Source organism: Cebus imitator, unplaced genomic scaffold, assembly GCF_001604975.1.
Source record: "Cebus imitator isolate Cc_AM_T3 unplaced genomic scaffold, Cebus_imitator-1.0 Scaffold32, whole genome shotgun sequence".
In the NCBI taxonomy this organism is placed as follows: domain Eukaryota; kingdom Metazoa; phylum Chordata; class Mammalia; order Primates; family Cebidae; genus Cebus; species Cebus imitator.
In genome coordinates this window covers 4,885,274-4,900,451 of record NW_016107347.1, presented here as the reverse complement: position 1 = coordinate 4,900,451, position 15,178 = coordinate 4,885,274, and the positions used below count along the sequence as shown (strand labels likewise).

At 35.5% G+C, this 15,178-nt stretch overlaps 1 protein-coding gene across 1 annotated transcript in view; it reads left to right on the top strand.

Annotated features, from left to right (window-relative positions):
- Positions 1-15,178, top strand: part of SYCP1 (synaptonemal complex protein 1) — a 117,711-nt gene that overhangs the window by 43,609 nt on the left and 58,924 nt on the right. Inside the window, exons 16-18 of the mRNA XM_017524211.2 lie at positions 1,266-1,327; positions 13,279-13,383; positions 14,315-14,418. Of these exons, the coding sequence (XP_017379700.1) occupies positions 1,266-1,327; positions 13,279-13,383; positions 14,315-14,418 (271 nt within the window). The remainder of the gene's footprint in view (positions 1-1,265; positions 1,328-13,278; positions 13,384-14,314; positions 14,419-15,178) is intronic.

The following is a 15,178-nucleotide window of genomic DNA, read 5'->3' as shown; positions in this document are numbered from 1 at the left end:
GTAGCTGGGATTACAGGCACGCGCCACCATGCCCGGCTAATGTTTTGTATTTTTAGTAGAGACGGGGTTTCACCATGTTGACCAGGATGGTCTCGATCTCTTGACCTCGTGATCCCCCCGCCTCGGCCTCCCTAAGTGCTGGGATTACAGGCTTGAGCCACCGCACCCGGCCTACACGTGTTTTTAAAAATGTGCAGAGTCTGAGAAATTTTCAGTAAGTCTATTTTATCTCCAGTAATCAATAATGATCCTTAACAGTGAGGAAGGACCATATTTCAGAGACAATAAATTTTTAGCTGACAGCTGGACATTTTAGGGAACTCTGTAGGCAGTTTCTTCTTTGGCTTAATTTGTTGTGGGCAGCTTAAAAATGTAAGAAAGTTGAAAAGTGTGGGAGACTTGGGCTGGAAAGATTTTTAAATTTATTAGGATAATGTTGAAGTCCTGGAAGTGTAGAAAGAAAAACATTGGAAAGCTTTGTCTTTTAGGATGTCAAGAAAGAAGGCTGTCAGCAAAGAAAACAAGAACAGGAGTTAGAGAGAAAACAGGAAGTATGAATAGTGCAAGGTCTTGACAATCAAAGAGGAAAAAACAGGGAGAAGTTAATAGTATCAAATACTCCACAGTGATGAAGTTGGTGATCTTTAAGATGATAATTTTATTATTATGGTGATAGGCATTAGTTTTACATGGAGTTCAAAAAGAAATGTGTAGGTAACAAATAGGAATTTGTTGGCAAAACAAAGTAAGAAATTTGAAAGCAGCTTGAAAGGTCAGATATTGTTTATATTCAAATAGAATGTTTAGATGAGATATGGGAAATTAAAGATGCCTCTACATAGAATCTGTGTATATTGGTAGTATAGAAGCTAAAGTCTCAGAGGAGGTGGTAATGTTGAATCCAAAGTACAATGCTCAGAGGTAGCTTGAGGAAAGAGGATCACTTCTTTTAAGTTTATTAAGAGGCCAGATGTTTAGATAGGGATGAGTTGAACGTAAATGTACATTCTGACCTCATTTCAAATATATTTTATATAGATTTATTGCTTATTTTGCTTTATGAACTTTGGGTTGTTTGACTATGGTATTTATAGAAACATTACAATTAGTATTTATCTTTTATTGTCTTTGAATAATTAGGTCTGGACTTCCTCTACTAGTTGCATTTCTCTCTCCTGATTTTTCAATTTTGCATAGTATTGTGCTTGTTCCTTTAATCCAGCATTTTAACACATGTATTTATTTATTTATTTTGCTTATTTTAGAAGAGATGATTAAGCTTACAAAGAATAAAGAAGTAGAACTTGAAGAATTAAAAAAAATCTTGGTAAGTATAGTCTTTCCTATTAATATATAGCAATTACTTTTCAGAAAAATATTGAATCCCTTGACTTAGACTCTTGTATTATAGATATTATGTACTATTTTCTTCAGCTAAAATATAAAAAATATATTTGGTTTTAAGTAAAGCTGCATTATTATTATTATTATTTAGATGGAGTCTCACTCTGTTGCCCAGGCTGGAGTGCAGTGGCGTGATCTTGGCTCACTACAACTTCTGCCTCCTGGGTTCAAGCGATTCTCCTGCGTCAGCATCTCAAGTAGCTGGGACTACAGGTGCCTGCCACCATGCCTGGCTAATTTTTTGTATTTTTAGTAGAGACAGGGTTTCACTGTGTTAGCCAGGATGGTTTCGATCTCCTGACCTCGTGATCCACCCACCTTGACCTCTCAAAGTGCTGGTATTACAGGCATGAGTCACCGCATCTGGCCCATTATTTTTTAATACTAATTTTTATGTACCTTGTTAACTGTCTTCATCAAGTTGTTTATATTATTTGAATATGTGTTGATAGCACACTAAGGTCAAATTTGCATCTTATGTAGCTGATTGTAAATTTGGTAGTTTTGGATGTTGTACCCTTTGATACTTTTGAACAATAAAGATGCAATTTTGAAAAAGATGTATGATACATATTCAGTACCTATGTTTAATGTTCAGGTAGAATCATGTTTAGTGAAGATGTAGAATAAAATTTCATTATATTTTAATTGATTACAGTGTATAAAACATGGGTCAGCAAACTTTCTGTAGAGGACTAGATAGTTAATATTTTACAGTTTCTGGGTCATATATGGTCTCCCTTCTCTCCCTCTTCTCTGCTTTTGCCTCCTCTGCCTTCTTTATTTTTTAAGAACCTTGTAAAAATATATAAACCATTCCTAGCTCAAAGGTCTGGGAAAAGAGACTGCAGGCTGAATTTGTCTTGCATAGTGGAGTTTTCTGGCTCCTGATGTAGAGGATAATATTGTTTATGATGACTGATACTTGATTTTGTATTTACCTATCACATCTCTACCTGATTTTTCAGATCCTAGTTCTGCTATCCCTTGGAAAGCATTATTTTAAAATACTTATCTTTCCTTCATTAAATTGCTCTGGCACAAGCTCTTTGTAACTAATAATAATGTTTTCAGTGCCTTCAGATTTATTAATGCATACTTATACAGGCCTTAGCTTAAATGTCATTGTTTTTTGAAACCTCTCTTGACACTCCTGGCTGTGTTTAAGTCTTTGTATGGCTTATTTCCATAGCACCCTGAATTTTTCCTTTATAACACTTATTACAAATGAAATTCATTTATTTTTGGTATTATTAGTAAAGGCTTTATTCACCCTTTAGACTCCTCCTTACTTAGCATAGCATCTGGCACATAGCAGGTGTTCAATAAATAAATAGTGGAATGAATGTATGCTCCGATAAGGGTTAGGAGCCTTTGTCATGTTTATGCTGTAACTCTAGTACTTAGCACAGGAAGTGACACTTGGTAACACTTTATAAATATTTGCTGAATGAATACGAAAGGATTGTCTTTTATATAATGATTCATTTCTGCATGAACAAGGACTGGTTTGGAGGTTTTTTAATTGTTGTAGGAAAAAACTAGGTTCTTGTCACATGACCAGGAAAGATTAGGCTTGCAGACACTTTGAAGGCTGAGTAGGGCATGCTTTATTTGGTGAAAGTGAAAAAAGGGAAACAGGGACTCTAAGAGAAGTGAGAGTCCTGCCAGCAAGCTTTCCGCCTCACAGACTGAATCCCTGGCTACCATACAGGAAATAGAGGGGCCAGACTCCTTCCTCCTGCAAATGGCATGAAGTTCCCAAGGCTCCACCCTGCCCTCCCAGTGCGGAGGTTCTCCAGGGATACCTTTTTACTTGGCTGTCTCATTCCCCACTCCAAAGAAGTACATCTAATTGCCATTAGAATAAGGATAAGGATAATGACGAAGATCAATTTTCCTGCTGACAGGGGGTGCTGTTTTGGGAAAATGGAAGTCACATCTCCCTCAGAGACCTATCTAAGGGTTCCTGGCAAAAGGGGCCAATGTCTGAGGCTCTGGTTGCATGACCGTTTGTAGATTGACGGCCTGAAGGTGAGAAGACATAAACAGGGTTATTAGAAAATATGTATCCGTACATACTGTGATTACATTTTATACTGATACATAGTGATACATTACATATATTCAAAATTGCATCTTTATTGTTCAGAGGTATCAAAGGTTATGACATCCAAAATTACCAAATTTACAATCAGCCACATAACATGCAAATTTGATCTTAGTGTGCTATCAACACATATTCAAATAATATAAACAACTTGAAGGTGGGACAGCTAAAAAATCCTGAGGCCTTTTACCAGTTTGCACAGGGAGATGGGGGCCAAAAGCCTGACTGGTAAGGAAAACTTTTACTCTTTTGCTGGCAAGTCAGCCTTCTGGGTTGCCTCCCACTGAGCCCAATTCGAAGCCTATCAGTTTAAAGTTTGAGAAATTAACTCTTCTCAGTTTGGAGGATGCATATAAGGGGAGCCTCCCATAGTAGAGAGACACAATTGCCTATCAGTGAAGAGAGGCAGAGGAGGAAAAAGGAAAAAAGAAAGTGTTTTTTCAAAGGAGTCCCAGGGGTTCAGGATGCATTTGAAAGGGGTACAGACTGAAGATGAATGGCTACTCATCTAGAAACAGGAGAGCAGGCATTCCTGGTTCCTTTCTCTTCCTGGCAAATAGCTGGGGTATGTGAGGGAGGGAAGGTGAGTCATTCTTTTTTCTTTCCTCTGTCCTTGAAACCCTGAGTCCTGGTAGCCATGACAGGGTGACACCCATTGGTGTTTAAGCGGCTTTCACTCATGTTAACGGAGGGCCTAGAGGGTGGAAGTATCTGCTCTTATTCACATATGCTATATCTCCCCTGCTGTCAGTAGCCTTTGAATTCCCTAGACCTCATTTATGCCACAGATACTAGCATGGACTTTATCCATAAAATGGGAAGCTTGGCTTAATTGGCAGGAATCAGCCACTCTCACCTGTATGGTGCCTTTTAACTTCCATTATTGTCTGCCTCTGGATCCAGTTTTCTTTCCTAGTGCTTTGACCCAAAGCTTGGAATTGAGTTTGGGACCAAAATGTGTCTCAGGGGTGTTGCATGGACTCCTTATTATAACCTGAATGCTAAGGTGACACTGTGGAATTGATATTCCTCCAACAAGCGAGATAAAGGATGTTCTGTGACATACCCAGATAAATAGTGGCTATTGTGACATGGTAAAAGCCCCATAAAACTGCATACCTCAACTGTACCTCAGCTTTCTGTTGAAATTGCTCTCTGTAACCCTGATGTGACAGGCAAGCAGTCCAAACCCATGTCATCTTGGCCCCTGCGACTTGTAATAAGTAACTAAGATCTGTCATTTCCACGCTACCCAGGCAATGTGTAAACTAACGCTTATCTTGACTTCTGTGAACCACTTAAGCAACTAACAATCAGAATGTCCAAAGTCCTCTGGGCCCTCGGAATGTCTGAAGCCCCTCACTCTCACCCCCACCCAGGAGGTGGTTTACAGAGTGTCCAAAGTCCATTGGCACTCGGAATGTCCGAAGCCCCTTACCCCCACCCCTGCCCAGGAGGTGGTATATGGGCATAAAAGGTCTTGACACCCTCCTTTCAGGGCCACAAGTTGGAGAGATGTGAGTCCTCCGTGGCCACTGGCAATAAAGACCCTGCAATTTGGCATACTTTTGTCTTGGTGTTGACTTTCTGTGCTTGCTTTGGTACAATACTATCATTATGCTTGCTAAGATTTGGGTTCATGGTGCCTGGCTTTGGATAGCTCCCTTGGTCATACTTTCCCAAAAAAGAAACCTTTGGGTGATGGGCACCCTATTTATTCCCATCACCTGTTCGGATTTGAGGATAATTGCTCAGAACTGGAATATTTAGCAAGATTTTTACATTAGCCATCCCCTTTTGTTCCTTTTGAACTGCATCTGGAGACTGCTGGTTGGTTCACAGGAACAAGCAGGGTTAGTCTAAAGTGTAGGCAAAAACTTAAAAACAACAAATGAGTTTAGAATGTAATGACAAATGTATGAAAAGTTTTGAAACATAATTTCTCTCTAGTCATCATTTTTGTTAAAAACAACAACAACAACAAATCATGATAGGACTGAGTTGTTTGCAAAATAGACTTTAGTGTTATACTTGGCCTGATTATTTCCATAAAGGGCAGCAAGAATAACTATTTCTACATAGGACTCCTAGATTGGCTTTGATGGAACTCTGTTCTACAAGGAATCTCAGATGAGAACTTTTAAAGCCAAGCCCAGCCATGGATTTGTGTCCTCAAATACCTCTGAATTGGGTGATCCTCTCCTCTTAAGGTCCCAAGATACACTTGGAACTCCTGGCGTGTTAAAAAGTGACATTCTTACTGAACACAGGTCAGGAACCCTGTACTGGGGCTGTGTAGACAAGGGTGTGAGGCCCGCCTCTACTAAAAATACAAAAATTATCTGGGCATAGTGGTGCATGCCTGTAGTCCCAGCTATTCGGGAGGCTGAGACACAAGAATCACGTGAGCCCAGGAGGCGGAGGTTGCAGTGAGCAGAGATCGAACCTCTGCACTCCAGCCTGGCAACAGAGTGGACTCTGTCTCAAAAACAAAAACAAACATTTGTTGAGTTTTAATTATGCTAAAACTCTGGGGATACAGTGGGGGGCAAATGGATGCATATACTGTCTTCACGGAACTATAGCCATCAAATAGTCACACTTGAATTAAATCATTTATTGAAACATAACATTGCAATGGTGATAAGGGCAATAAAGGATTAGTTCATAGTATCATGAGGCCAAAAAATTTAAACTACTTAAGTTAGGAGAGGCTTTTTTTGAAGAAGTAAGGACTGAACTGAAATTTGGAGAAAAAATATAGCATATCAGATAGAGGAAACATGCTAAGATTTTTTTTCATCGGAGGGAGTATGGTGAGTATACGATGAAGTGAAAGATGCCACTGCTGACGGGAGCCTTACAATTCATGGCCTTGTAAATCATATCAAAGGAATTTTGTATTTATCCCAAGAGGAATGGGACACATTAGCAGGGACTGACTTGATCAGATTTGCATTTCAAAATGTACATTTGGCCTGAGGGAGAATAGTATATTAAGGTAGAACAGTTAAGAGAAGACAGATAATCACAGTAGCCAGAGGAGAGACGATGGTGTCTTAGTCTGGGAGGTGGTACTAGTAGTGAGAAAAACTGGATGGTTTTGAGAGATATTTAAGATTTAAATATTTTGGATTGATGTAGGATGATATTACCATTGTTAAAAATACTCTCCCTTCTCCATTGAATTGCTTTTGCACATTTATTAAAAAAATCAATTGACCATGTTTGTGAATGGATCTATTTCTGAACTCTCTTTTATTTCTTTGGTGTATTTGTCTATCCATTTGCCAATACTGCAGTGTCTTGATTACTGTAGATTTAATACTAAGTCTTATAATTGGGTAATATGATTCCTCCATTGATTTTCAAAATTGTTTTAGCTATTCTAGTTCCTTTACATTTCTGTATAAATTTTAGAATTAGCTTTTCTATACCTAAAAAACCCTTGCTGAAATTTTTAGTAGAATTGTATGAAATACATATATTAATTTGGGTTGAACTGACATCATATTATGTTGAGTCTTCTAGTACATTAACATAGTATCGTTTCTATTTATACAGATCTTCTTTATAATAATTTATTTCATTAACATTTTGCAGTTTTCAGCATACAGTACTGTAAATATTATATTAGATTTATACCTAAGTATTTCTCTTTTTGCAGATATTTTAAATAACTACCAAATAGGTATTTGACTTCTTTTTCTTGCCTTACTGCACTGGCCCAGACTTTCAGTATGATGAATAGCAGTGGTGAGCTTGTACACTGATCCTAAAAGAAAAACATTCAATGTTTCACATTAAGTTATGATGTTACTTGTAGGTTTTTTGTAGAAAGTTCCCTTATATTTCTAGTTCACTGAAAGTTTTTGTTATAAATGGATGTTGAATTTTGTTGAATGCTTTTTCTGTGTCAATTATATGATCATGTGGTTTTCTTCTTTAGACCATTAATATGGTATATTCATTGAGTTACAAAGATTGAACGAACCTTGCATTTCCAGGAGAAACCCCACTTGGTGTTGTGTAATGTACTTTTTTTCTATATTACTGAATTTTATTTGTTAATATTTTGCTGAGGATTTTAATATTTGAGTTCATAAGAGATATTGGCCTGTAGATTTCTTTTCTTGTGTTATCTGTGAGTAGTTTTGGAGACAAAGTAATAGTAATAGTAGTTTTGGCTTTGTAAAATGAACTGGAAAGCTGTTTCACACAGGCAGGTATTTGCAAACCTATCCCAAAGTTCAAAGAAGCTTAGAGGTGGAAGGAAGAGGCTGACAAATCCAGTTTCTTGGAAACATTTAATAGGGTCTTACCAACAGAAGCCATATGTGTCTCAAGTGGTGGCAAGACAAAATGGTGAATCCCTGCATCATTATCTCCCAGACCCAAGGATTATACACCTTAGAGGATGGTCACATGTGCTTCAGAGGAAATACATAGGAATATGCCCTAAGGGTAGGATTTACAGGAAGTACCTTCTTGTACACAAGGAACAATAGATAAACTGGAAATCTCAGAGGCCTTTCTGGAACAGGGGTTAAGCAGAAGCTAACATGGTAGATTAGCTTACAAGATAGAGTTGTTTTAGGCACCACAGAAGCTTTTGTTTCTTTTCTGTTTTCTGGAAGAGATTGTGTAGAATTGGCGTAATTTCTTCTTTCAGTATTTGGTAGAATTCCCTAGTGAAACCACCTGGGCCTAGAGATTTCTTTTTGGCAAGATCTTCACTATGGATTTAATGGTTTTTATTGTTAAAGAACTGTGCAGGTTACCTGTTTAATCTTGAATGATTTTGGTAGTTTTTGGTTTTAAAGGGATTAGTCCATTTCATCCAAGTTGTCGAACTTCTGTGCATAGAGTTTTTTGTAGCATTCCCCATTATCCTTTTTAATATCTGTAGGGTCTGCAGGATTACTTTATTTTTATTACTGATAGTGTTTCTTGTGTTATTTCTCTTTTTTGTCTTTTTTGAGATGGAATCTCATTCTGTCACCTAGGCTGGAGTTCAGTGACACAATCTCGGCTCACTGCAACCTCCACCTCCCAGGTTCAAGTGATTCTCCTGTTTCAGCCTCCTGAGTAGCTGGGATTGCAGGCATGCATCACCACACCCTACTAATTTTTTGTATTTTTTAGTAGAGATGGGGTTTCACCATGTTGGCCAGGCTGGTATCGAACTCCTGACCTCAAGCGATGCACCTGCTTGACCTCCCAAAGTGCTGGGATTACAGGCATGAGCCTCTGTGCCTGGCCCCTTTTTTGTTAGTCTTGATAGAAGTTTCTTAATTTTATAGATCTTTTCAAATAATTAGTTTTTATTTCATTGATTCTTTCTATTGTTTTTCTGTTTTCAATCTCATTGTTTTCTGCTCATATCTTTATTTTTTCCTTCCTTCTGCTGCTTTGAGTTTATTTTGCTGTCTTTCTAGATTCCTAAGGTGAAAGTTTAGACTGTTTTGAGACCTTTCTTTTCTATAAGCATTTGCATGCTATAAATTTCCTCTAGTCACCTTTTCAGCTGCATTTCACAAATTTTTATATGTTGTATTCTCATTTAGGTTAAAATGTTTTAAAATTTCTCTTGAGGATTTTTTAAAATCCCATTTAGAAGTCTGTTGTTTATTTTACATGCAGTTGGAGGATTTCCTGTTGTTTTTTGTTATTCTTTTCTAGTTTAACTTTGTTATGGTCAGAAAATGTACTTTGATTTTTTAAAATTTGTTAAGGTTTGTTTCATGTATCAGGATATGATATATCTTAGTGAATGTTTCATGTGCACTGAAAGTAATATGTATTCTGCTATTGTTAGGTAGAGTGTTCTATAGATGTCAATTGGATTCAGTTGGCTGATGGTGTTGTACAAATATATGATTTTTACTGAACTTTTGTGTTTAATTCTATTATTTATTGAGTGAAGAGTGTTAAAACTAGTATGATTTTGGAATTGTTTATCTCTTTAATTCTATCAGTGATTGCGTCGTGTTTTGAACTTCCACTATAAGCTTCACATTTATATATAACTACCATATCTTCTCGATGAATTGACCCTTTGATTATAATTAAATGCCCTCTGATATATTTCTGATAATATTCTTTTGTTCTGAAGTCTATTTTAACATATTATTATAGCCACTCCATGTTTCTTAACTAGCTTTCCACCTATATTTGACTTTATTTGTACATATGTGTTTATATGTAGCCTGCATATAATTGGGTCTTCCTTCTTTACGCACTCCAACAATCACTGCTAATTTAGACCATTGATACATTTAAAAATTGTTGTTTAAGTGTTGATGTAGCTTAGATTAAATTCACCATTTAAAAGTTGTTTTCTGTTTGCTCCTTTTATTTTGTTTCTCTTTTAAATTTTCTGCCTCCTTTTTGGTTATTTGAACATTTCTTGGTATTCCATTTTTCTACTGGTATTTTATCTATACTTCTCTGCATTTATTTTTGTGGCTGTTCTAGGGGTTATAACATGTATCCATTACCTTGTCTATATTGAGTTAATGTTGTACCACTTCATGTTAAATGTTGAAACTTTTTGACGATTTATATCCTTTTCCCACTTTGTCCTTTATGCTAGAGTTGTCATATATAACACCTACATGCATTTACATTTTGACAAGACAGTGCTATAATTTTTGTTTTAGTAGTCATACATTTTTTTTAAATAACTTGAGGAGAAAATGATTTTTTTATATTTACTCCAATATTTACCAGTTGTGATATTTTTCATTTTTTTCCTGAAGATCCACATTTACCTCCAATAATGTTCTCGTTCAGCCTAAAGAACTTCCTTTAGTATTTCTTGTAGTGCTGACAAATTTTCTGTTGCTGACAAATTTTCTTAGTTTTTCGTTTTGAATATATTATTTATTTACTCTTTATTTCTGGAAGGATTTTTTTTTTTTCTGTTTTTTAGGTATAGGATCATTGGTTGACCGTTTTTTTTCTTTCAGCACCTTAAAGATGATGTCATATTGTCTTTGATCCTCTGTTTTCTAATGAGAAACTTACATACTTTCAAGATTTTCTCCTTAACTTTGATTTTTCAGCAGTATGTAAGTGAAGTTGAATTATTATATTTGAGATTCACTGCACTTCATAAATCTGTAAATTTTTTTTTTTTTGAGATGGAGTTTCACTCTAATTGCCCAGGCTGGAGTGCAATGGCGTGATCTTGGCTCACCACAATCTCTGCCTCCCTGGGTCAAGTGATTCTTCTGCCTCAGCCTCCCCGGCAGCTGGGATTACAGACATCCACCACCATGCCCAGCTAATTTTTGTATTTTTAGTAGAGATGGGGTTTCACTGTATTGGCCAGGCTGGCGTTGAACTCCTGATTTCATGATCTGCCCACCTCGGCCTCCCAAAGTTTTGGTATTACAGGCATGAGCCACTGTGCCTGGCCCAAATCTGTAAATTTTTAACTTTTTTCAGATATGGGAAGTTATGGCCACTTAAATATTTTTCTGCCCTATTTTTTCTGTCTTCTCCTTCTAAGATTACAATTATACATTGATTTGGTCTTTTCAGATTATTCCACAGGTTCCTGAGGTGCTATTTATTTTATTCCAATATTTTTTCTCTGTTCTTCAGACTATCATTTCTGTTGTTCTGATAGCCAGATTCAATGTCTCTTTCCTTATAATCTCCATTGTGCCCCTGTAAGCACCCCACAAATTTTTTACCAGTCCTAAAGTTTCCATTTGTTCTTATTTTCTTTTTCTTTCCTTAGATTTTCTATCTTTTTATTCATTTTAAGAATATTTCCTATACCTGATTGAGTATAATTGAATTAGCTGCATTAAAGTTCCCATCTGTTAAAGTTCTCACATCTTGGTTATACTGAAGTTAGCATATATTTGTTGCCTTTTCCCTTGAGAATGTTGACATTTTACCAGTTCTTTGTATGTTGAGTAATTTCGGATTATATTCAGAACATTGTTAAGGTTATTATATTCGTCTGAATAATGTAAATGTTTTTGTTTTATTATCAGCTTGCTAGATTCAGAAATAAATTTTTTTTTTTTTTTTTTTTTTTTTGGAGACGGAGTTTCGCTCTTGTTACCCAGGCTGGAGTGCAATGGCGCGATCTCGGCTCACCGCAACCTCCGCCTCCTGGGTTCAAGCAATTCTCCTGCCTCAGCCTCCTGAGTAGCTGGGACTACAGGCACGCGCCACCATGCCCAGCTAATTTTTTGTCGTTTTAGTAGAGACGGGGTTTCACCATATTGACCAGGATGGTCTCGATCTCTTGACCTCGTGATCCACCCGCCTCGGCCTCCCAAAGTGCTGGGATTACAGGTTTGAGCCACCGCGCCCGGCCCCAGAAATAAATTTTATTTCACCTTCTCTGAATGGTGCTTCAAATCTTAGTTTAATTCTCTGAGCCTTTGATGTACTACTTTTGACTTGTAAATGAATGTATGCTTCATGGGTTGTTTTTAAATTTATGTGGTATTCATACATAGAATCAGGAGATTACTTTCAGTGGTTCTTTGCTCTGTATGATTTCTTCTTCATATTCTGGCGGCTGGTCATGGTTCCCAGGGCTCCTTTCCGTTGTTCTACCAGCTTCCTCCAGCAAGAGAGATGGTGGGGTTTCTATTGTAGTTTTAGCTGCCTATACCACACTGCTTAGCAGTGACATTTCACCAGTGGGACAAAGCTACCCAAAACTGACAAACTCGCTCCTCTTCCAGCCACTTGTGTTAATTTTTTTTTCACTTGTTAAAAGTCTTATGTTATATATATGTCTTTTTCTATCTCTCTCTTTCTCTCTCTCTCCCTCTCCCTCCTGCTTTCTTTCCCTTTCTCTCCCCCACTGTCTACAACACACACACACACACACACACACACACACACACACACACACACACACACAGCATATATATTTATATGTATTTATATATTTTGTCCAGAGTTTATAGTGGTTTTCAGTGCGAGAGTTGATCTCTAGGCATGAGATTATAGTGGCATACTAAAAGCTAAAAGACTGCTTCTATTTTTTGATCTGTCAAATGGAGACACAAACATCTAACTTCCATAGAGTAGTATAAGGAATGAAAATATATTTTAAGCATCTAGTGAAGGCTAGTCATATAGAAGTCATTCAAAAACGTGTAAGCATGGTTATTGTTATCAATCTGTCTCCATAGTCCTTGACATAATTTAAACCCTTTTCATCTTGCATTTGTTTTGCACAGTAGTCTCATTACTGGCTTTCTTGTTTTTAGGTTCACCCTACTTAAGCTTTCTTCAGTACTATTGCTAGTGTTATCTTTTACAATCACAAATATACTGATGATATTGTTACAGTAAAACTTATGATGATTCCACATTGTCTATAGATAAAATTCAAACCCTTTAACTACAATTAGTAGTCCTTAGAGTTAATAATATAGAACCTTTTATTGTGAGACCTTTTATAAAATTGTTGTGATGTCATGCTTGGGAAGACAAAGTAAAAAGTGAGTTCATAAATATATGCTGTGTTGGATAGTAAAAGGAATGATTAAAAATTAATCATCTGTAACTAAAGAATTAATGATTGTGTTCCAGGGCTTTGTCCATTAAATTTTCTGTCATCATGTTTAGTCTTTGAATTTACTTAATGTTGACTATCTCTTTTTGAAGAATTTTGGCCAAGGGGAAGCTCATAGTTCTTTCTACAGCTCTATTTGGGCAGTTCTATTACTTTGAATATGTGTATGGTTTGGCACTCCTGATTTGTTAATGTTTATAAATAGGGAGAAAAGGAAAAGCTTTTATATGAAAAGGAACAATTTGAGAAGATTGCTGAAGAATTAAAAGAAACAAAACAAGAACTAATTGGTCTTCTCCAAACCAGAGAGGTTTGTTTAAGGAAACATTTTTATTTTAAATATTTTGTTATTATAATATAGATTTATGGATTATTGTTTTGTGAAAATTTCTTCACAAAATTCCTTTCAAAAGCATTTATTATTATATTTAATATATTTATGATTGATTTAAAACACATCTAGACAATTTTATAATATATTATACATTTTATATATTTTATAAAATTATAAAATATTATAATGTGAGAAAGATCAACATTTAAAATATCAACACAATGCATTATGCTATGGTTTATAATAGTTCTATTTCTTGATGTCTTCAGTATTTTTTTTTGAGACAGTGTCTCACTAGTTCAAAGTCACAATCATTGTGCACTATCGTTTTGAACTTCTGGCCTCCTGGCTCATCCCCTCAAGTCGCTAGGATTGTAGAACCACACCACTATGCCTAGCCAAGTATTTCTTAATTGGTATATTTGAAATTTAGCCTTCATTAAGTTAGGTTCTTAGTTTATAATACTTTTTATAGTGTTCATGTTATAGTTTAAGAATTTGTATCTTAAAGTTTGTTTTCAGTCCATGACAGTATTATATCTTGTCTTTTTATAATAAGAACATTTTAGTTTTTTAAGATACTACCTGATTTCATCAATTAATATATTTCTCTTTGGTAATATAACATTTTAATTGAAATTAATTACTTGGTAGAGTAGTAACAATATTTTATAATATATAAATATTTTACTGGTTGAACTTTACAGTATCAAAATAGAATTTACTTATATTGAATATGTCATTGTTCGTTGTAGTGATTATTCACTTTAAATCTACTCAAGTTTAAAATATTTGATATAACCTGCCAAATTTTTGCTAAATATATGACTTAATTACACAGTGACTGTACCTTTTAAATCAGAAAATTGGAAAAACACTTGCCTCATTATATATGTGTGTTTTGCAGAAAGACGTACATGATTTGGAAACACAGTTAACTGCCATTACCACGAGTGAACAGTATTATTCAAAACAGGTTACAGATCTGAAAACTGAGCTTGAAAATGAGAAGTATGTTTTCCATCTATCTAAAAATAGCTTACGCACTCAATTCCTAAGGTTTCTGGTAATAAATAATAATTTAGTAAATTATATTTAATATTTATTTGAATGGATTTGAAATTGCATTTTATGCTTAAGATCAAAATAATGTGCCAATTTCATTGCTAAGGAAAGTACATATCACTGACATAAAAAAAGAGTACACCCCAAAGTTGAGAACCACTTTAGATCATCAATGCATTACTTTCCTTAGAGGTATTTAGTTCCCCATAAAAATAATCATTTTCAGTTCTAACTAGTTATTTTGGTTGTTTTGCTAAATTATTTCATAGGTTTTTGTTGACAAAGTATCAAAATACAAATTCATTTCTTACATTGTCTGAATAAAATATTTAATTGGGTGATTTTACCTATTTAGTAAGCTTAATTTGGAGAGAAAGTGGGGGAAATTATTATTGTGTTATTACTCAGAGAAAAGTAAATTCAGGTAGCCAGTCTAATGGTGGTGAGCATGATTTTCCCTTTTTGGTGGCTTCTCAGTGCAAGATTAAATATGAGAAGTAAACAGTTTATGCAGCATCCTCTCCCTTTTCATCTAATTCTCTATTTCTGGTACCCTTTTAATAGTATTGTTTTAAAGGTCCTAGGTAAAACATATATTAACTAATATATAGAACTTATGTATAAAATTTATATTTTAACTAAAAAGAGGTCCTTTTTAATGAATGGGCTGGTTAGTTATTTGTGCTTTAGTGTAAATGTATGTTAC